The following is a 24,742-nucleotide window of genomic DNA, read 5'->3' as shown; positions in this document are numbered from 1 at the left end:
GGGGAGAGGGAGATGTCCTGGGGGCAGCCCAGCCAACAGGAAGATTCAAGGCACCATCAGACCCTTCCCGATCCCCAAACAGGCAGGAGCGAGGCATGCTAGACCTTTAAAAAAAGCAAATTACTCCCTCACCCACGCTGGCACAGCTCACTTCATCATTTCTTCGGAAAAGTAGTACTTGTCACCATTCAGAATTGCTGTTCTAATTGGGACTAAATTGCCCCACACTTTTCAGCAGTCGTGGTGAAGCCGTAGATAGCTAACGGCCATGGAAATTGGTTCTCTCTCTAACCACACGTCTGCTATGATGACTTCAAGGCAATTTCAGCAAGGTAATCTTTAATTTTAAAATAAGTAAGGTTATGCAATCCAAAAATAAGAGATCAGAGGAAGATTCATTTATCTTCTATAGCTTATCAAAAACTAGCGTTCAATTTTCTTAGAAAATGTGAGGTGCTGCCCCAACACACAGAAGTAAGGTTATGCAATCCAAAAATAAGAGATCAGAGGAAGATTCATTTATCTTCTATAGCTTATCAAAAACTAGCGTTCAATTTTCTTAGAAAATGTGAGGCGCTGCCCCAACACACAGATGTTGTGGAGGAAAGCACCCAGATGGGAGATGTTTCAGTGTCAGGTCCTTTTCCACCTAATGCAGAACAGACTGTGACCCTCAGTCCCTGTGTCCCATGGAACTTCTCAGCAGCCCTGAGCTGTCCCCATGTTCCTCTCTCAAACCTCCATCCTGAGCCTGGAAACATTTCTTAGAAACAGACACTGTACCCCAAAACAGGCAGATTTATGAAATAAATATATGGAAAAAGAAAAATAATCCTCAAAAAATTCTCACTCACCTTCTGCTGTTCCACAAAATGCACTTTCTAGAATGATACATTTGTAAGAAAATACTCAACCCCCCCATTCTCTGTTTTTCACACCGACAACATAGGATGTCCACCCAGGACATCACAAACAAGACACAAATCCTCCTGCTTCTCTTCTTCTGAGAGAAGCTCTCAGAGGTTTGGCAAGCTTGCTTTTATTTTCTCACATCTCAAAGACAAAATAAAATACTTTTTTTGTCTTTGAAGAGTTTCTGAACTGATAAGGTAGCCCAACTGTGATTTTCTCTCTATTTCCCCCAGCAGAAAACTGTCTATTGCTTTTGAGAAAGGAGCAGTAAGACAGAAGCCATTCGTGTGGGCTGCGACAGATAAGGAAATTTATCAAGGGAATCACTGCTTATTATGCTGATGTGAATATACAGCTTAATGGATCTAATTCATTACTATATCACACTGGTGTATTGCTTAGAAAAAATTATTTTAAGGCAACACTGTGTACTTCATTTACAAAGGACATAGTTATAACAACAAAAAAACGCCAGACTTTAGTGTAAATCATTTCCCAAATCAAACATCTAAAAATCAATGTATTTTTATGGTTACCGTTAAAAAAATCAACTGAGGGGCAAAACTGTTCTCGGTGAACCACATGGTGGACTTGAAACGTGAAACGTTTCCTCATAATGTTAAGTAAAGCATAAGACAAGACATTTCTTCAAAAAGGAAGAGAAATTTTACAAGCATATGCTGGAACTGACCCTAACAGGAACAACCTTACACTCCTTGTCAAGCATCATATCAATATAATTCTTTCTTCTACAGAAAAACAGATGAGAGAGCTATGTTTGGCAAATTTAAAAAAAAAAAAAAAAATCAAGAAAAAAAAGAAGCAAACTGAATGAAACCAAAGAAAACTATGAAACAGGCAAGGCTTTCTTTTAACACCTCTGAAGTACAGATATAACCTTTTTTTTTGGTTTAAAAATATATATACATATCTATTTGACATAAGTGGGTATCTGGAGCCTAAATTTATCGAGTCGCTGTTCCACAGACACCGCTGGGGTCACGAGGGCCATCTTTCTTCCACAAAAGACACCTCCCCAGGTTCTCAGAGCCATTCTTCACCAGAGAGGCAGCAGGAGGATAAGTGGGGAACGTTCACTTGTTTGACATTACTCTTATCTCCTTTCAAAGGGGGCTTTGTACTTATAAATACACGTTCCAAATTATCATGTGAATAAAGAGAATCCCAAGTGATTACCCAAAGTGTGGGGATGAAATGGATCTGGAGAGCTCGCTTCACTCCTGGTTATACCCAGGAAAGTGCCAACATCCATTTCTAAAGATGCAGCAGGCAGGACTTCAGACTCAGCCCAGTTAAATTTAATACTTGCATTTTCTATGGCAACACAATAAATATCTGAGACTGATACACAGGAGGCAACAAGATGAGTTCCTGCTTAGATTTGCCTTTTGCAATGCGTTTTTCCACTCTTGGCAAGCCAAAAGCCCAGAATCTTCTTGTACAGGAGACACAAAGAGGGACAGTGCAGGGGACACTGCTCAGACCAGAAGCAGAGAGCAGTGGTCTAGGCCAGCAGCCATGTAGATGTCAGTATGTAGCTATTAATTAACAGTAGCTGTTAATAAAAGAAGGGACAAAACAGGTCTTTCCTAGGAGAAACAGTCACCAGAGCTCTCCTTTCTCTCCTCACACCCTTCCTTTGGAACAAGAGCCTCTGCTCCTGCCCTGATTTCTTACTCCTGGGACAGCAAAGTCAATTTTTCCAAGCAGCGGCCTCTAAATTTAATTCAGTCCAAATCTCCAGAACTGAAATCTTCCGAGAAGTTCCCAAAAAGCTCTCTTTGCTTGCTGGCCTCTAAATTTAATTCAGTCCAAATCTCCAGAACTGAAATCTTCCGAGAAGTTCCAAAAAAGCTCTCTTTGCTTGCTAGCTCTGTGTTTTGCAGGCTTTACCCAGTTAAAAAAAAAAAAGTGTGAAGCTGCAGGGTTTTAACAGAACTGATTATAACTGATCAGGAACAACCAACACTTACGGAAGTTTCTCACTTCACTTTTGGAAAAAAACAAGTCCTTTTCTCACTTTGCAGGCACTTTTGTTCCTTTGGCCATGATCACACAGGAGAGCCACTGCTGTCTACCCTCCCAAAGCCCTTTGAAGGATTAAGCTTAAGTTATGGATGGCACCAGGCACCGGTGACAAATCAATTCTTGCCAGAGCTGGATTTGTGACTTTCTGCAGGTGATATTACCAGCTGGAAGGAGGCACAGAGATGCCTCCAAAGGACAGTTAGTTACAACTAGATGTATTACAAAGGGATTTAAACCTCCCTATTGCTTGAGGGGGGTGAAAAAACCATAGTGAAGAAAACATTTCGGTGAGAATATACAGGATAAAAAGCAGAGCTGAAACGTTGGAGCTCTCTGTAGACTGGGTGAAGAGCAAAGCAAAGTCTGTGGCAGGGAAAAATGTATCCAAGAGGACCATGAACCTGACAGTAACCAAGACATACTGTGTAACTCCTCTCAACAACCACAGAAGAGTATTATTATTTTTAAAATTGTGTTTGAGATAATTAACTATTCTGATAAATAAGGCATAGTTAGAATTATCATCAACATCAAAACTGTCTGCTTTTCTTTACACTTACTATTCAACACGAATCTTTGTTTAGCAGTTTAATTTACAGAAGTCAACCTCAGAATTCTAACTTCCTATAAAATAAATAGGATAGCCCCAAATTCGCCAAACAAATTAGGATTGTTTCATTTTTTACCTGGTTTTGGAAAAACAATAATGAAATAATCTCATATAAAATAAAAATACTACCTTTCCTATTTCCTTTACTGAAATGCTCTGCATTGTTAAACATGCAACATGATGCATTTGCTTTAAGAAAAAGACGCCAAGTTGGAGAGCAGTAATTATTACAATATTAGAGATCTTTGAAGAGACTGTATTTCTGCTACTTTTTGTGCCTTCATTACCTTGTCCCTTTAGATTTTATTATTAATATTCAACTCAAACCTTAACTGAAAATACTCATCAAAGTTCAGTTTGCACAAAACTCAACTGTTTACTATTCTAAAATATAAAAGCTTAACAACATCTATGATGACCAAAACCACAACCTTGGCAGTTGGTGACAGTAACCTTGAAGTCAGTGACATTGCTCCCTCTAACTCCAGACCAGGGTTTCTCAGATTTTCTTCCCTTGTCTTGTCCCAAAGTTACAGTAAGAAAAAAATCAGCCATGAGGCAGAGAGGACACTTCACAGCACAAATTGCACACTTGTCTTTAATTTGGGGAAGTAAAATAAAAACCTACCCATTGGCTAGCTAACTTGCATCTAGCAGATGCACAACAGGATATACATCTTTACCATCCCTCTTTTTATATACAGCGAGGAGCAAAAACCAGCTGAATTTTCAAATGCACTTAAATGATACTAGAAATCTGAGTCCCGTTTTAAGAAGTAGCTTAAAAATGACAGTTTTCATTGAATATCGGGCTCGTTTACTTTTGAGAGTTCAGCAGTGCGCTTGGCAGAATTGCTGGGTGTTTCTGTATTTTTGAAAGTCTGCCTCTTACGACCTTAAGCATTTATTATAGACTTTAGAGACTTCCACACCTCCACGCATTCATCATGTTTGAAAACAGGGGTTTTCCTATTCTCAGCATTATATTGGGGAGCTACAGACACATTCCGCAGGGAGCACGACTCCAAGCACAGATGACTTCTCTCCAGCTAATGCCCTCTTGACACGCTCACTCTAAAAGGGCTCCGAGAACTCAACCATGCCATGGAGTCTCAACCCCGCTGTCCCAGGAGACCATCTACTTCCAGCCTATAAATTTTACCAGCTTTGTCCATCTGTGTTGCCCTGGTACGTTCTGCTGGTTACGGATATAATTTTAAACAGCGCCCGAGGTCTTCTGTATCTCGACTCCTACCTGCTCTCTTTTGGATGTGGGATTTATGCCCTTTTTATGTTCACCCTGAAGGCTTGTGGGAGCTAAGTTACACCAGGCTTGAACTAAAAACCTTTTCATATATCTTCCAAAAGAAAACCGAAGAGAAGTCATATACGCGGCACAAGCAGACAGAACACTACTGCATTCCCATCAGCTGAGTGATGTTTGCAGAATTATGTTTTTACCTTTTTTTACCTGTTTTTACCAGTTCTGACTCTGCCCATCTATGGAGCTGGTTGTTTCTCTAAATACTTATATGAGCAAATTTACTACTCACGCTCCTAAAAATCTAAGATTTACTGATTGAATACTATTAACAATATTCATCCTAATTTTTTTACAGCACATAAAGCCCCATGAACAGGGTAAGGAAAACTCTTCAGGTTTTTGTGGTGACCTCTTTCCCCCCTTCCAGCACCTCCGACAACCTGAGTCCTCTCTGAAACATCAGGAGAAAACTCATTTCTACTTTTTATCGTCAACATTGTAAGCACTTCCCTACAGGGGGTGGGGAGGTCAAAAAGGCTTACAGAGATAATCTTTACTTAGGCTGTAGCATTAATTAGGCAACTTGGCCAAGGCCAGTAATTACAACTGTGCTAAATTGCACTGAATTTCTGTAGCATTGATGTTTCATGGGAAGAAAGGTGCAAATTTGAAGGAATAAAAGCCAACACTGGCTTTTCTTACCTACTGACTTCTAGTATGTCTGCTGATGGGGATGGCCAGTACAGGACTGACAGAAAACCAGTATATGAGCTCTCACCACCACGCTCCAATGGAGAAGGTGGACAGGAATGCCTGCATCTCCCAGTTCAGCAAACTGTGCAGACAAACTGCTGTTATCCCACAGGATCCTCCATTCCTAGCACAGACTGGCAGAGAGGCTTCCTTCAACTCCCACAGAATCCAGTCCAAACCCCAGCAAAATCAACACAAGTGCCCCAGTACACTTTTGGCAACCTCTTTAGAAGCCCAGAAGGTCCCAATCCTCAAAGCTTCCTCTGCCTGCAGCAGATTTCATCCCAATAGGAAGTTCCCACCCCAGACCTCCAAGCACATTAAGGCGATGTCTGTTTGGGTGATGTGATTGGCACCACTGTGCCTTCTATACGTTTTTCTCCTTTATCAGGACTGTTAGCAAAATCTCTTACCATTATTGAGCCTGATCTAAGTAGTAAACTAAGAAAATTAAATTGACGTCATTCTCAGCAACATTTAGAAATTGCAAGCTAAGCAGCTGCCACTTAGTTGTAGTAACTCGAAGTATATTATATTGAAAGAAGTATCACAACAACAAATATTGATTTTGTCAGGTTTGGGGTTTGTTTTTTGTTTTTTTTCCAAGCAACATATGTTGCATGTTCCATATCTGTGGGGCTACACAGACACGGGTTTCATTGCAGTAGCTCTGACTCTTGCCAAACAGATGTTGAGGGAAAGCAACAAAACACAACAAGGGATAAAAGCTGTCTCAGATCAAAATGTTGGGTTAGGAAAAACCTTGTGTGTAACGCAGTATACTAAAAACATTGATTATGTATTAATATATTGAATGGATAGGTAGCTAAAATTGATGCTTGATGACATTTATTAAGATCATGCTATTAGGTAGAAAATAATTACCAAATTACCAAATGCTAAGAATTATGTTAATTAAAGGATAGCAACTCCATAAGATTTTAAGTTACAAAGTATTCATATAATTCCTTTTACCTGAAATCCTGATTCTCACTAATATCCTAATCGCTAGCTGAAGTACTTTGAAAAGTGATGAAGAGTTTGAAGAGGGATATTTTTAAACCACTCTTTGAAACAGTAAAATGGCAAGCGATTCCCAGTCCCTGAACACAAAGAACTGGAGTATTATCCTGAGACCAACAAGAGTTCTCTGCAATTTGCTTTAATTTGTGTAATACCCAACCGGTAGGGCTTAGCTTATTTCAATACTTTATTCCTGACTAAGCCTAATGACAGAATTCAGTTCAATTTACTCTCTGAGAAGACAAAGAGGTTAATTTTTTTCTGGAGTCAACATTTTTCATCACCTGTACCCTTCCCCATTATGAAAAAAATTTGATTTGTATGTAGTAGAGTCACTTCAGCGCATGAAAACTGACATGAAAACCTTCATACCCATTTTTACCACTGAATTTAGTAACACCGTTGGCTCAAAACACGGTATTGCTTCAGGATCTTAGGCTTGGCTTAGCAAATATAATAAAAGACAAATTATCTTAGAAGACTTCTGCAGTTGCTTTCAATGTATTTCTGATTTGCTCAAGAACAACTCTTTGGACGTCCATGACAACAATCCTTTCTAACCTCAGGTATTGCATGTAGGGTCTTTTGCTTCTGAACTGGTACAGTTAAAAAAATCTGCAATGTGTTTCCTTTATCATGAAAAAGGAACTTGCAGTTCCAGAAGCCACAAATAAGCTTATCCACCCCCCCTATACAGAAATAATTTTCAAAAGTTGGCAGGAAAACCTAGTTTCTTCCATATTCGCTGCTACAGAAAAGTGATTATACTCTGACACAAACGTGTTATATAAACTTTCAAAGCAGTGAAAAGATTCCACACAGAAGAAAAAAACCAATAAAATCAAACCCAGTCAGTAGATATTTTAGAACATTTTATATTCAAAAAACAGGTATTAAAGAAAAAAAGAAAGAAATCACAGTCTTTCAGAGTTCAGTTTTTCCCTCCTAAACCTACCCATGCAGACTAAAGGTTTCCTTCACTGTATAGACTGAAGAACAAAAGCCAGGATTCACTTATTTGCATGACAGTAGAGAAGGATTTCTGAGAGAATCAAATAGTAGAAAACATCATCTGAAATCTTGTTTTTTGACCAAGTTATTTGACAATTGACTGGATCTAGGACGGCTGGTCTATCAGCTATATTTCAATTCACTTTGAATTACCCACTTCTTTCAATTCACATACATTAAAGCTAATATTAATGTATTTAGCAATAAAATATTCTTAAAGCAAAAACTAGAATGACTAACACGAATCCATGTTGTTAAAAATTACTCTAGTTTCATATAGGTTTACGAAACCTTGCCAAGCACCATGAGAAAACTCAACACAAAGAAAAAGTCAAGGTTTGCAAATAAGATTCCACATAAAATGGATCACTTAACATCAGCATCTGAGTGCACTTGGACAAAAACACCTCAAGGTACATACCTGTAAATCCTTTCAATGTTTTCAGCTTTGATTTCCTTGAGGATCTCATGGTAGATATGACGGTTATTTGGTTCTTGAGATGTTGGGGGAGAAGGGCATTTCTTCCGTGCGTAATATCCTATCACAATTCCAAAAATAAATAAAATCAAAGCAGTGCAAAAGACTTTCAGTATCCGAAAAGAATTGCAGCGGTTGCTCTTTGGTGCCTGTCTCGTATAGTGGGAGATGTAGTCGGGGTCTTCCTGAAGCCGCTGGAATCTTCCCTTTGGAGAAGACGACGGCTGGATGGGCTCGAGATCAAGGTCAGGGCTCTGTGAGTTTCCCACATGATGTTGGGCCCCACCACCCAGTCGGAAATGGTCAAAGCCGGGCTCCTCCAGCTCTTTTTCCATGTCCCATTCCAGTTCCAGCGCCGTGGCTTGGAGCTCATCGTTGTCAAGGTACGGAGAGTGCCCCTGTGCTCTCTGGTCCGCGTTCACTTTGTGATAGGCCATCTTTTTCTCTGTGAAAACAAAATTAAAAAACAAACAAACAAACATAAATGTTTGTTTCCTTATGTCCACATAGACAATTTATTCTTTGTAAACCCATGAGAAACTAATATATGATAAAAAGCAAAAACTGCGTTCTTCAGTATTTCTCTTTCCCTGTTTCCATCGTCCTGTCTTCTTCTGTAGGATCAGCAGTCCCATGACCATCGTCAGATGTGAAAGAAGACATTTAAAGGAATATAATATATTGCAAGAATATGAATAAAGGGGATTTTTCAAGTGACAATAGCAAAACACAAAAGTTATCCTATTATTTCGGCAGTCCCCAGGATAATATTAAAAAGTTGAGCAGAGGCGCAGTTTCCAAAGCAATTATTTGTTACCTGAAAGTAAATTTAAAGCTTAACAACTGTGTGTATCAATTTCATTTCACACACCATACAAAATAATGCTGTTAAAAATAAGTTGAAAAGGTAGAAATAATATAACTTGCCTGATCTGTTTCTAGACACAAGGAAATGATAAGTTAAAAAAGAAATTTCAGGGTGACACTGTACTTACACATCAATAAAAGGCTTCCATTTAGATGGAGCATTCTATTATTTAGAGGTATTTTAAATGCATAGTTCCTGAATGACTGATGAATTTACTTAGAAATTGTCCCAGCTGTTTTGCTCCACTTATTTTTCCCATTTTAATGAATCAAAAGCACTGCCAGGTAAGTATTTATATCAAAATCATTCCTTTAATGGCAAGGCATATCTGCGGCACTTCTAGATATTTCTATGGAAGTATGAGCCCTCTGAAGGGAACTCTGACCTCCAGTACAAACATTCAAAGTCAATTTTCAACAAATCATTTTTAACAGACTGCAACAATAGGGTGCCGTTTCCCTCCATACTTTGACAATAGCTACTCCATCACATAAGCATCTGTAATTTAGGGCTTTTCAAACATCAGACTCACTCATCAATTAGAATAAAATGAAGATAACGACATTAAACCTCTCACAGTGATGGATATCAGACTGACACCTACAACACTGCATTATCCCTCCGGTTTTACATTTTCAGGCATTTTCTTTCTCTGAGACTTACTTCTACAAAACATTATTGAGGCCACATAATAGATGAACCTACTCTAATGGCAAAATAGAATTTAGCTTTTAGAAGCTCTCTGAAGAGAGCAAACCGTTAGAAAGCATTGATATAATGAAACAGCCTATTGTCCACTGACAGACTGTCTTCCTCTCTATAATACCAATTTTCAGATCCTATTTCCTCGTACAGCCGTACAAATATCCCTTGCCCATAACTGTCAGGCAGTCCAGGAACAGTCAAGAGAGCCCACACTTGAGGTACGTGTTTCAAGGGTAGCTATTGTATCTATTTTGCAAATCAATGCTCTGCCCACAGTCCAATTTTTTCTATATACAGGGGAAGCGACAGAGGCTAGAATGATCACATTGTCTCCTCACCCAGGTTGGCAAGGGAGATATTTCATAATACCAGCCCCAGAATTGATCCCTGGTGCACCCAGCTTCTTCCCAAGCACCAATTGGACACCGAGTGATTTATTAATCTTTCATAATACCAGCCCCAGAATTGATCCCTGGGTGCACCCAGCTTCTTCCCAAGCACCAACTGGACATCGAGTGATTTATTTATCTGCTCTGGAAAATTGAGCTAAGCAATTTTCAAATTATTTATCTGCCCTTTCACTCTCCTGTTTGGTTGGCGGAGGCATTCATTTGCAAAACATCACTACTAGATAATAACAACTGCCCAACAACCTCATTTTTCCCCACTGCATTTCATGCTGCTTTTTATTAGAAATTAAAGGCAAGCGTTTTCTCCTTTGAAAGCAAAACAAATCATTACTGTATTCCATAAATACATAATTTTGACTCAAGAATTGCTAGTCATACAACAAACTGCTCTAGCCAAATAAATAAACACATATCAGATTACAACAATATTACCCATAGAATAGGAGTTAAGGCAGTTTTTCAGATGCAGTTACATGGCAAATATTAATCTTGCTGCACGTATAAATGGTGACCACTGCACATCCGTGGTAGTTAAGTTTTCTCTGCATTTATGACATTTTAAAAATGTGTGCTATTGTTCAATGGAGTGTAATAATAAAGGTTATTTAAATCTACGCATAAGCACATAATAAAAAAATCCTATGAAATTACTTTAAATGGTTGTTAACTCAGATGAGTGGTAACCACATCCCCCAGCTTAGTATCTCTGCAATTCAATTTTCATATAAAGCACCAAAACCAGTTACCTCACTCCAGGAAAAAAACCCAAACAACTACATGAAGTAAACCAAAAATCAATATTCAATTCCGTTTTATATTTGATCCCTGGCTTTGGTGTATGGGAACTTCTTGGCAACGTGTGTGCTTTAGTTAAAGAACATTAACAATGCAAGAGTAACCCCCAGTCTCCATCTATTCTACTAATATCATTAAAGTCCATTATTTTAATGTAAGGACACAGCATAATTTACCACGAAGTATGTGGGAATAGGGCCCGCAGTGTATTTAACTGTGCCAACACTGATTTTAGAAGGGGATCTCCTGATTCTCAAGGCACAAATCATTTGTGCCATGTCATCTATATCATCAGTTATATTTAGTATTTCGCTGGTCAAGGAAGTAGAAGTGACTTAGAGATTACATAATAAATGTAATTTTAGGTAGGAATTAGAAGGATAAAGAAAATGCCACACAGAGTAAAACAAAAGAAAATAGAAAAACAGACAAACTATGAAGTCAAGAAAAATCACTATGATACTGTAGTTCAGTCTTCTCTGTAACACAGACCATAATATGAACATATTTTTGAAAAAACTATGAAGTCAAGAAAAATCACTATGATACTCTAAGTTCAGTCTTCTCTGTAACACAGACCGTAAAATGAACATATTTTTGAAAAACACTTTTGAAAACTTCAGGAGATAGAAAATCCACCCCATCTGCCAGCAAGCTGTTCCAGCATTTAATTGTTGTTAAATACATGTTTTATTATAAAGATAAAAGAGTGACTGCAAAACACCAGAAGTCTGAATGGGCACCAAGCGAGCTTTAAAGCCATTCTATGGGGACAGCAAAAGGGATCGTAAACTCTGGAATACTGGACAGAGCCAGGCTGATGACCAATAAAGTTGATGTGCATTTCTATACTTCCACTTACTTGTGGGGAGAACGTTTGTAGAGAGGTACCAAATCAATGCTAATTATCCTTTCAATTAACTGTACACCAGAAATCAGGAGAGTCAGCTGTATCAGATCACTTAATGAGCCCATTTCAAAACTATTTACCTGTTCCTTGATCTTAAAAATAATGCAATTACATCCTGATGAGTACATTTTGTTAGGAAACAACCAAAAACTTTTTTTTTGCAATTGCTTTTCTACTTGAAACCCTTCTCAATGAAGCCTCTGAAAACTATATGAAAAGGACTACATGAAAAGTGCTGCATCTGTATCCCTACCGCTCCCCAATACCTCCACAATGAATATTTTAGGAAACCAACATGGAAAGACCAATATGAATATATTACAGTAAATTCTGCATGACCAGTGCAGTAGTTGTTTAATCCAGTCTATAAATAGCAGAGACAATTAGCAGGCTCGTTCACAGCGGTAAGAGTGGCAAGTGTTCACATGCTGCCCATAGCCAATGCCGCCTTGGGGCATTTAGTGTTCATTACTGAAAAGGCATATATTATCCAGGAATTGTACTAAAGCCATTGTGGCTTCTTTGTGTTGTCACAAAACCAGAAATCCAGGCTTGTTGGCTAATCTCATTTTAAAGGTTCTTTCATTTTGATTTTCTTCTCGGTATCCCTTATACATAGTGTGTTTGCTTTAAGCCCTAGTAATCTTTTTGCTCCTAGGCAAACCCCCAAAGCAGGTACAATGTCACCTGTTTGAAGGGCAAATAGCTGTACTTACTGCAGAAATCAACACCCACCGCACATACAAGTGTTTAAAGCGTATATGACAACAATTTAGTACTTTGTTAAATGAGACGAAGCCAAGTTTCAGGCCTAGACAAATTTCTTGAGAGTTATAAATCCCTGACAAAAGTTGTTTGGAGAAGAGATTAAGATGCCCTTGTCAACAGCAACATTACACCACACTGTAATTAAGGAAATAATGTGGCATTTCCATCATCGCTTCCTTTATTTTCTGCAGTAATGATTTCTCCCTTCCCTCACGTTTGGGATGTGGGCTTGGCAACCAGCGCAGTTACAATAGGACAAGCAAGTTCCTTTCACTCTGCACAACCACCGTATAAAATTAAATGACAAAACTTACATCCACATCCAGTTCCACCCCCCTGCCCTGGGGAGGGACATCTCCCACCAGACCAGGTTGCTCCAAGCCCCATCCAGCCTGGCCTTGAACCCCTCCAGGGATGGGGCAGCCACAGCTTCTCTGGGCAACCTGTTCCAACGTCTCACCACCCTCAAAATAAAGAATTTCTTCTTAATATCTAATCTATATCTCCCCTCTTCCAGCTTAAAACCATTACCCCTCATCCTATCACTCCACTCCCTGATAAGAGTCCCTCCCCATCTCTCCTGTAGCTAGAACATCCTGGGCCATCCAGGCGTGCACAGGTACACAGGTATGTATTTACCTGCTGCCTTTTCAGAAAATTTTAAGTTTCTAGGAGAAACTTCCCTCTTCCTAAGTAAGAGGAAGAAGAATTGCCAGGAAGCTCCTTCTCACCCAGCAGACAACTATCACATAAAGATGAGGCAGACTCAGCTGGTCTCTAATATGCTGGGCATGTATTGCGAACATAGATCTTTTCCATCCTCAGACATGTTTGGTTTGCAAATACCTATTTGCCTGAAACAAAACTCAGAAATATTTACTGAGCTTCTAGTAGCTAACAGCATCCCTGATATATGCATAGCCTACCGAGGAGGTTTATTAAAACTGCAGCATAATCAGATCAGTACAAATGGCTCCGTTAGGAAGTCTGTGAGTTTCTTGTGGTACGTGCTGTGCTGCTGCCTTTGCTTCCATTTTCAGACCAGCTTTTCCCTCCAGCTCAGGTGGGTAAAAGCTCTCCATTCCAGCTGCTCACTCCTTACCATGCTCATCTGCAACCATCGGTCTCAAACAAGGAGGGAGAAGCCCCCCACCCCACTGGTTCCTTAGCCCATCAATTAATCACTCATCCTTACTTTGGGCTCCATGCTCAGATCCCGCTGTTGTGGGGAAGGGCATTGGACAGGATCGTGCTGTTTCTATAGGCAAAAAAGTGGATGGAGAAACAGGACTCTCAGCACCAGGAGTGATGCGTGGTGTATGTGTTTACACACTGTTCTTAAACAAGGTGACGTGGTTTAGTGATGGTTTTTATCAGAGTTAGGTTGATGGTTGGACTAGATGATCTTAAAGGTCCCTTCCAACCTAGAGAATTTTATGATTCAATGATGGTATAAGGGGAAGAAACGTCCTACATCTTCATTCTTAGCCCCACCACCAACCCCTCCTGCCCCAGCCAGCTGCCCCCGCCTCTGCCTGAGCTCCTGGCCATCCCATCCCCATCCCGCTGGGCCTTGCTCCCCCACAACGATCCTGTCCTCCCCACCCCTGCCAAAAGGCCCTCGCCATTTCGTTTGCAAATACCTATTTGCCTGAAACAAAACTCAGAAATATTTACTGAGCTTCTAGTAGCTAACAGCATCCCTGATATATGCATAGCCTACCGAGGAGGTTTATTAAAACTGCAGCATAATCAGATCAGTACAAATGGCTCCGTTAGGAAGTCTGTGAGTTTCTTGTGGTACGTGCTGTGCTGCTGCCTTTGCTTCCATTTTCAGACCAGCTTTTCCCTCCAGCTCAGGTGGGTAAAAGCTCTCCATTCCAGCTGCTCACTCCTTACCATGCTCATCTGCAACCACCGGTCTCAAACAAGGAGGGAGAAGCCCCCCACCCCACTGGTTCCTTAGCCCATCAATTAATCACTCATCCTTACTTTGGGCTCCATGCTCAGATCCCGCTGTTGTGGGGAAGGGCATTGGACAGGATCGTGCTGTTTCTATAGGCAAAAAAGTGGATGGAGAAACAGGACTCTCAGCACCAGGAGTGATGCGTGGTGTATGTGTTTACACACTGTTCTTAAACAAGGTGACGTGGTTTAGTGATGGTTTTTATCAGAGTTAGGTTGATGGTTGGACTAGATGATCTTAAAGGTCCCTTCCAACCTAGACAATTTTATGATTCAATGATGGTATAAGGGGAAGAAATGTCCTACATCTTCATTCTTAGCCCCACCACCAACCCCTCCTGCCCCAGCCAGCTGCCCACACCTCTGCCTGAGCTCCTGGCCATCCCATCCCCATCCCGCTGGGCCCTGCTCCCCCACAATGATCCTGTCCTCCCCACCCCTGCCAAAAGCCCCTCGCTTCTCCCTTCCCTGCAGCCGGAGCTGCCACCCCATCTCCTCCTTGGCTTCTCTCTTCACAAGAGCTGATGGAGAGGGGAAAGCCCAGCTGACACCAAGGGTTCCTCAGAAAAAATAAGTCCCTGAGTTCTTATCCCTGTTTTGGAGACATTATACAATTATAACAAACAAAATACATTCAGAAGGGATGCACTGGCAAAAAGTAGGAATAAGTTCCTACTAAAGAAAAAATTAAACCCCGTGTTTCAGCCACAGTCTGGTTTAAACTGCAGCTTCCACTTGATCCTGGATGATGTCCTCTGCCCCCTCAGACCCAGTGGGATCTGTGGGGGGGTGACCAGCATCCTCCCCTTCTTGCAGAGCCATCAACCCACTCCAAACTGTTCTCTGAACACCTTATTTTTTCCCTTTTCCCATTTCTCCTCATACCAGCTGCCTGTATGCTAACCCAGTATTCACTTTGCCTGCATGTACTTTTTTTCCAAATTCGAGTTTTCATCAATAATATATTTTTGCATTACGCTTCCCCAGACATTATAATTGCCTCTGAAAGAAATAAAACACAAAGCTTTACCAAGACAAAAAACTATTATTGGGGCATTTGCATTTAAGCTTATAGTTGAATTTGATGTGAAATAAGACTATTGTAAATGGTGTTTAACTTGAAAATGCTGACAGCAATAGCTGCAATAACAGGCCCTAGCAGTTCTTAAGAAAGTTAATTTTATATGACTCATTTCTGCTTTGGAAATTTTTACATTGCCAGTTCTTGGTTTAGGAACATTTCACTTGGATATTTTTCAGTATCTTTTTGCTCATTAATTACAGCAAAGAACATTTAAATTATTGCAAAAAAGTTCAGTGATTTTAACTTTGAAAATTTGGGAACAGTACCCTTGCAAGCTACTGCACTCTAAGAAACCGTGCTAATTGGAGTCTACTGTAATTCAAATGTGCAAACCAATGTTACAAAGTAGTATTGATTTCAACCCATGTCTTTTTTGGAAAAAGAAAAAAAAAGAAATAAAAAAACCCCAAACCCCAAAGGGGTCACATTTATGGATGAGCTACCAACAGGAATCTGGCCTCATTGCACACAGGGACTCCATTCCTGTTTTTTAACAATCATTGCCAAAATCTAGCAATGAAAACATTAACACATTCTGCTAGGGTGTTGGGGGGCAGGGGGAGAGGGGAGGAACAAACCAAAAACCAAAATGATGACTCAGGAGTAGCTGGGATCCAAGATTCCCTCACCTTAGGCTAGTCCAAAAATAAGAGACATGAGTCAGCCAGGCAATTTCAGTCTGTCCCCTGAAGGGATCTGGCCCTGATATGGGGACAAAGCACACAGCAGACCAGTAAAAACAGAGATTGTAGACAATAATTGCACCCAAATCTCTTCTAAAAGGAAATCTAACCAAAACCTAAACCATGTCCCTCAGCACCATGTCTACCCATCTTTTAAATACTTACAGGGATGGTGATTCCATCACCTCCCTGAGCAGCCTGTTCCAATGCTTGGTAACTCTTTCTATGAAGAAATTTTTCCTAATATCCATCCTAATTCTCCCCTGGCACAATTTGAGGCTGTTTCCTCTTGTTCTAGTGCCTTTGACTTGGGAGAAGAGACTGATCCTCACCTCTACAACTTCCTTTTAAGCAGCTGGAGAGAGCGAGGTCTCCCCTCAGCCTCCTTTGCTCCAGGCTGAACACTCCCAGCTCCCTCAGCTGCTCCTCACAAGACTTGTGCTCCAGACCCCTCACCAGCTCCATTGCCCTTCTCTGGACACACTCGAGCCCCTCAATGTCTTTTTTGTGGTGAGGGGCCCAAAACTGGACACAGAACTCGAGGTGAGGCCTCACCAGTGCCAAGTACAGGGGGGCGATCACTGCCCTGCTCCTGCTGGCCACTCTATTCCTGCTACAGGCCAGGATGCTGTTGGCCTTCTTGGCCACCTGGGCACACTGCTGGCTTGTATTCAGCCGGCTGTTGACCAACACCCCCAGGTCCTTTTCTGCCAGGCAGCTCCAGCCTGTAGGTGGTTGTGACCCAAGTGCAGGAGCCGGCACTCGGCCTTGTTGAACCTCACACCGTTGGCCTCAGCCCATTGATCCAGCCTTGTCCAGATCCCTCTGCAAAGGGGAGGAGGGATCCTCAAGCAGAACAACCCTCAAGCATATCAACACTCCCACCCAACTTGGTGTCATCTGCAAACTTACTGAGGGTGCACTCAATCCCCTCATCCTCATCATTGATGAAGACGTTCAAGAGAACCAGCCCCAGTACTGAGCGTGGGGGACACCGCTCGTGACCCCTGCTTGGATCAGATGATCTAAGCTGGTTTTCAAACCTTAGGATAAATGTCACAAACTTACCTGGCTACAGAAGAAAAATCCTCCTATTACTAAGATTTCACATGAAAATCAGAGATACACACGACATATGAAGACCTAATGTCTCAATTCATGAGCAATTTTTTTTAGGTGAAACCACATTCTGAACGATATATTTAAAATACTGATACACTCGAATAAAATGTTTCTGTTTGTCACCATCCTGTGGTCTTTTAACTTGCTGCAGAAAAATAGGTCAGTACTTATAAAAAAAAATAATAAATCCTTATTTCAGGGTACATTTTATAGAATTATTTTATTTTTTTTTCCATTTCTTGCTCAGTGGGGTTTTATTGAGTTTTATCAATTTCAACAATGTCACGGAGCCCTAAAAATAATATATTATGAAGCTGAAGATGGCAACATTTACAATTTAGCTTTATTGGAATTTTACTATATTTTGATAGATGACAGCTTTAATGATTCTGTGCATGGTTTATAGCAGAAAACGGAGTAAGGCACCAACATAATTTTCCGCTTTTTTCCAACGATCTGCACCCAAAGAATTCAGAAAACAAGCAAGTTTACTTCATAATCACGCCAAATTTATTTTCTGTGTGAACTCGGGAATGTTAAAGCTCAAGTACACGGAGTGACGTTGCCACGGCAACGGCTACTGCAACCCGAGATGGGAAGGTGTTTATGAAAGCGCATTTATACCCCCGTACACACACACACGCCGAGGCACACCGATGCTCCGCGCTCCTGGCGGGAGGCAATCGAGCTATTCACGCCTTCCCGGTCCCGATTCCGCTCCCGGCAAGGCAAAGGGACATTTGCTGAAGCCATTAAGCTCCAGCAACCCCACGTATGATATATACAATGCCAGGCTGTTTCCACACACTGTGGTCACGAAGCCTTCAAGCCATTACTCCTGTGTTTCTAGGACCTAAACGAGGAAACCTTAATTTGCCATAAGATGTAACGTTAGAAGATTTAGTGTTGCTATAGCTATAGGCGAAGTGGAGTAGTAATATGTTTGGTGTCCTTTGACCTTTTTTTCTCTAAATCTCCACTGAAATAAGCTGTCAAGTTTGAGAAATGTCAGAGTTTGGTCATTTGAGTTTGCCCGGAGGTGCAATTTTGCATGGTGTACAATTCCTGTGAATTTATCACAACATGTTATTTCACACATAGTCAACATGGTGTGACATTCAGCATCCTGAATTCGCCAACGTCCACATGCTGAAACGAGTTTATGATTTCTCTTTAAAAGAAAATCCAAGGTGTGTTAGTTCAGGTCAACAGAGGAATCTTCAGTGGGTTTCTGTGGATAAAAATCAAAGGAAGCATCCCTGCCTTCCGCTCCTCCATCTGCATAACTCCATCAAGAGTTCTGCCACTCTTGACACAGCCCTTCAGCATCAGCCAGCACTGAGTTCAGTGTGGAAACATCTTAAATTAAAAATTAATTTGTTCCTTTAGTTGAGTATCACTCATTCTGCAAACATGTTTAAGATCTGTGATGAAGTAAATCTACATGTAAAGCTCTATATATCAGCAATACAAACGGTTTCTTACACTTTGGTGTCAGCCCCTTTGGAATTAAGTCACAAAAAGCAGCAAGATTCAATGCTGGTTTCAACCAAGTCCTACCAGACTCTGACCACAGCCTTGTGTGAAGTGGCAGAGCTGCTCAGCCTCTGGTTTTATCTTCAGCCCCTCTTTGATAGACTCCCAATCATCACTATGGAAATCCCTGCACCCTGCTGAGATGTATGAAGATGAGGGTATTACATTAAACAAACTAGAGAAACCCATTATCCTAAAGACTACCTCAACTCTCAATTGTCTGTCTCTTATAGTCATTTTTGACAAACTTTTCTATAGGCAGAATTTATCACAGACTGCTATCAGGCTGAACTCTGAGCAATGCTTATTAATACTGTTAGTCTGTACTAATGAAGTTACGGCAGTAATTTCTTAAGAAGTAAACATAATACTTCTTGACCACGAACTGAGAAACCTTAGAGAGGAGCACGATACATACTTCACAACCTAAAATAAACAGATCAGCTGCTTTAGAGGAAGAACTTTTAATAAACCTTCCTGTTCTTTTAGAATAGACCAGGATTTGTGCATAGCTGTTAGAGCTTAAATTGTTCACGCTGTAGTACTTTTTGATTTAGAGACATTAGCAACCGAAGATAAGCAAAGTGTGCATTATGAGAAGAACAAAGAGGACATATTCCACAAACATATAGCTTAGTATACCGAGTTAAAGTAGGCTATAAACTATATAACTGATGCTTAGAGGTATTTCAGCGCTTCCCATCTAAAGCAGGAATGGTGCATGAACAGAAGGACTGATGGTTTGTGCTAATTCAGCTTTATAGCATCAGCTAAATGCATGTTGATGATCTTGTAAGATGCTGGATACCCACGCCCAGGTACATGCTCCTGTACAAGACAGCAAGTGACGTCTGGGAACTTCTCAACACGCTAATATTCATCAAAAAATGACAATCTTCTGGCACCAAAACCTCTAAATAGCAAATGCCACACAACAGCAGCTGTGGATGACCAGTCACTGCGCATACTTTGGGAGAAGACTAAGCCTTCTCTTCCCTGCTTTCAGCTAGAAAACAAATCAGTATTCCTGCCACAGCAAAACGCATTACATTTTCTTAAAAAGACGGAATGATACATCAATTACACTAATTCTCTTAATTCTGAAAACTCTCAATGGAAAGGTGACGCAGAGCCACAGAAACGTTGGCTGGCAGGGACCTGTGGGATCACCTGCTCCAACCTCCCGCTCAGCGGGACGGCTGCCAAGAACAGAGCGAGTCACCTCGTCCTTAAACTGAACTCATCAAGCATTCAATCAGAGCTAACGGGTTCAATATGAACACAAATGTATGCCATTTCTCTCTCTCTCCTTTTTTTCCCCCCCGCTGCTGATACATCCCTTTCTTAGTTAAAATAACACCTGTACGCAAAAAAAAAAAAAAAAAAAACCCTCAACCTGTAATATAACCAGTCTTTAAAAGCCATGCAGACATTTTTGCCAAAAAACCACAAATAACAAACAAGGAAAGCAAACAAACAAAAAAAAAAATAAGGAAATGGAAAAAATAATGAAAGTCTTAACACACAGACATAGCAGCCATGGCATGAAAAATTCATTTCCATTAATGAGACACGGTAGTCCCCAGGCCAGCACCCTTTGTATGTGAACCATGTTAATCAGATTGTACGAGCATTTGCCAGAAACTCCTGGGATAGCGAGCAACTATAACGATATCGCAAGCGTAGCAGATTAGCAGCTTGCTAAAAACTGCTTGACTTGTAACCCTTGAAGCACACGAACGATGCAGATTTCCCCGAATTGCTGATAAATGAAGCATTTCATTTACACGGCTCATATTTGTTGCAGCCTTTGACTCAATTTGCCCGTCTCCAAAATATGTACAAAATATCCTTCTCCGTGACATCTTTATGTAAGAAAAGTACAGAATAAACAAACTAAGGGTTGTGTCAATTCAGATGTAGTCACCCGTAGTTCTTGTACAACGCCTTGCCACCGCTGTCCTACATCTCCAAAAAGCCTTCAATACCTTCAGCTGAGCTGGAGCGAGACGAAAACAAGAGCATTCCCACCAGGACTCTTTGTAGAAGCAGGTCTGGAGATGGAGGACGTGTCCATCTCTTGAAAGATCTAACGAGACAGCAGGATCTACACTTGGCGAAGCAAACTTCTCCTTTCTAAGAGGCCCTGTTAAATGAACCCTTCAGCCAGGAGGAGGATGAAAACAATCAGGGTTTAGGCTTTCCTTCAGCTGGCAGTAATACATTTAATTGCTTCCTAACTTGGGCTTTGCTGCATTTTCCCAGTGACAGAAACAGATGGAAACGCTCGCTATTCGAGACAACTTTGTTTTAAAAACACTCGAGAGTTTCAAGGAAATTTCGAAGTTGTTGGATCTGTAAAGCTTTTTATTGACTTTATTCCCAACTTGATTCTGTTCTCAATCACCAGTTCTCAAATGGCTGTTTGTACAGAGCTAGGAACCATTAAGAAACCAATGTTCTCAAAAAGCAACCCACAAAATGAAGAGAATTGATAAACTGATTTCCAAAGCACACAATTTGACAATAATCAGAAAAATATTATCCATAACTACCTCTGAAAAGGACTCCAAGAAACACTATTAGTGACTCTGAAGTATATAATAAGATCTTAAATGACTCAAAGTCCTGTGTGAGTGTTTTTAACATTGTACCACTATTTTTCATTGGAATATTAATTATAGTCCCATCGCCTGCCTTCCTTTCTACCACAGTACTTAGGCCTCTTCTTGAAGGACGAAGAAAAGACTTAATAAAATAAAAAAATTTATAACCAATCATCCTTCAGGTGCTGCTTCCCTCTGCAGGCCCCTGGGAAGCTGAGCAGATCTCTACAGTGACTGCCAATGTATCCCCACCTTTCTTTCCCTTTTGAAATACCACAAAATGACCAAAAAGTACAGCAATGAGGATACAAATCCCCAACTCCATGCATATTTTCCTCAACTTCGAAATCAGAAAACTAATTTTTCCAGTTTCCCCAGAAACATCCTTCAAAACTGAACATCCTCTGCTTTATTTTACATATTAATTATTCCTCTTAGAAATAAACATTTCCTCACTAAAAATGTGCATTTTGATGAAATTTAGTTTTTTAGTGGGAATATTTCTGTCACAAAACAACTTAATCAGCTTTATTTATACATGACCTAATTGCAAGCTCAGAAAAAAAATTAAAAAAAAGAAATCAAAAGATGCCCATGAGCTTCCAACAGGAAGAAGATGAGGCCACGCAATTTAAAAAAGCAGAAATGGTTTCTTCATATCTACTGTTTTGGGTGGTTTTTTTGTTGTTGTTTTTGGTTTTTTTTACAGTGAAATATCTTCTGCTGAGCTTCATAGAGCAAAGTTTTTCATGATTTACAGCAAGGAGAGAGAGGCAAATCAGTCTCTGGTGAAAAGTCACCCAAGCTCATGAAAAATTTAGAGTGACTAAATTTATAATTATGATGAATCAAGAAACAAAATTAGAAAACACTTTGTACATTAACAGAAATTCAAGACTAAAAATTTGAATGTTTTTTTCCCCCAACAGCGAACGCACAGAATTCCCTGTATTTTAGGTACACACGCATACCTATAATTTCTGTATGTATTAAAGGCATTTAGAAACACAGTGAACTATTTTAAGTACATCTCATAGCTTCTGTAATTTATTTATGAACAGGGACATTATTAAAAATAAATGATCTTCAATGGCACTTAAAAGTACTGCTGTTTTTGAGACTAAATGTCAGGCAAATGGCACGAAAATGTAAAACTCAGTAAGTCATAAAACACTGCTTTATCACAGAATATTTACACTACCCAGATACCGCCTGAAACAACTCGGTTTATTATAATAACACAAACAAAATCATTACAATTGCATTACATTTTGTTTGTAATCATTACATTACCTAAATACTCTATTTTTCATTCTGTATTAAAAAGCAAAGCTACGGCTCTGCTTCACCACGGTACAAAGGCTTCAGCTGCCCTGCTACATAGATCACAGAGGCTATGGTCTGAATATGCCTAATCAAAAGCAATCAGTTGCATTACCCATTTTCATAACTTTTCCAAAAGAAACCCCCAAAATAACCCTGACTAAGTCACGGCCAAAGCCACACTAAACTTAAAGACAATAACCTCAAGCCATGTCACATCTCTATGGAAATAAGGTGCAAACTCTCCATAAATCTGTTCAGACCTGTAATCCCATTTCATTTTCCCTTTACTTTTAGATCCTGGAAATAATTAAGCCTACAGTTAAACCAATTAAATATTGTGTGTCGTAACAAAACCATACCGGATTTTTATCTTCCACTGCTAAACTTAGTCCGAAATAATTGCAACGAATACAATTATCTGCCACAGTTACCATCTGGGACGTGAATCTAAACATTTTAATTATTGCCATTGTAATTTGGGACCCACAAAGACCAGTATTTGGGCTACATACGGAATTGATTTTTAGGGATTGATGTCAAAACAGGTGGATGCGACACTTCAAAAGACAGTTGGCTACATGCCCATAAACTTTCCTACCTAGTGCAGACGGCTACAAAGAGCTGGAGAACTGAATTTTATATCCAGGCTGGTTGTTAAGCTGCTGGGCCATCTCAAAAACAACAAAAAAAAAAGAAATCAGGATAAAAGACATTGACCTCTGTTCTAAAGCGCTTTTATCTATCATTGAAGTAGTTAGCATTGAAGTAAAGAGATGACTTTCTCATTAGAGATGTAGATTATCAAAAACTCCTAGCAATTTTACTGACTGTATGGGGAACTTTGTACGTGGGGAAAGGAGAATGCTTTACTTCAGGCACTTTTATTTGAGTAGATACCTATGTGTATGCACCTCTAGCATGAGGCATCAAAGTTAAAATGTGTTTGTCCCGCATACTGATTGCTCAGTAAAGACCAACGGAGGACTGCAGTCTAATTAAATTAATGAGAATCAGAAAAATAAATATATATGGTATGAAATATAGAGAGGATATTAACATGAGAGTTTCAGAACATAGCACTGAAAAAAGGTACTTCAATGCCTTTGAAGATAGCTTGAATCTGTTCCACCAAGGTCAAAATGACTGCAAAGGGAGTAAAAAATTGGAAAAATTATGTAAATTTGGTAGTGAGCAAAAACTTCTTCCAGCCCTACTGCAACTCAGACCTCACGCAGCTGAATAAAACCAAAATGGATTCCCAGTTCACAAAACCCAGAATTCCAGTTTGTGACTAAGGTCTAAGATTATTAACAACTGCACAACCGTCTATGAAATTCCCGGCCTATATGTGTTTGAGAGGATCATTAATTCTTTTTGACACATTGTGAATTCTTCCTGTGGACTGCTGAGGCTCCTTAACTCTCACCTATATTAAAGGAAAATAGTTTGTATAGTTTGAAGAAACTAAATCCAACAGAATTGAGCCAGCAACAGTTTTTCATCACACATGACAACTTATATTACTATCTAATAATATCTGTAGTTTCTTCTCTAATTTGAAATTATACACTGCTTTTTTGTTGGATAGTTGGATAACATGCTCAAACTTTAAGCCTCTGGATGTTCTAATTGTTTTGAAAGAGATACCATAACGTTTGATAACAAACACATCCCGAAGCTTTAAGCATTGAAATCTAAATTCCACTTTTTGGCAGGTCTGCTGTGAGCATCCAGATCTACTTCTTCAATTTGAGGGCTTACCTACACCACACTGTAGTTCAAGGCCTGAGTTGAAATACTTATTACTTAAAAAATAATGCTACAACTATTTAGCTAAATAAAATAGTGTATGACCTTACTAAAA

General features: G+C 39.9%; 1 protein-coding gene across 1 annotated transcript in view; it reads right to left on the bottom strand.

The window, feature by feature from the left end:
* NAALADL2 (N-acetylated alpha-linked acidic dipeptidase-like 2) overlaps window positions 1-24,742 on the bottom strand; it is a 390,920-nt gene that overhangs the window by 276,940 nt on the left and 89,238 nt on the right. The window contains exon 2 of the mRNA XM_014938872.1: window positions 8,044-8,545. Within this exon, the coding sequence (XP_014794358.1) occupies window positions 8,044-8,545 (502 nt within the window). The remainder of the gene's footprint in view (window positions 1-8,043; window positions 8,546-24,742) is intronic.

Source organism: Calidris pugnax, unplaced genomic scaffold (genome assembly GCF_001431845.1).
Source record: "Calidris pugnax isolate Ruff unplaced genomic scaffold, ASM143184v1 scaffold52, whole genome shotgun sequence".
Taxonomy (NCBI): domain Eukaryota; kingdom Metazoa; phylum Chordata; class Aves; order Charadriiformes; family Scolopacidae; genus Calidris; species Calidris pugnax.
Note: the sequence above shows the minus strand (reverse complement) of the source record. Positions and strands in the feature narration are given on the sequence as shown.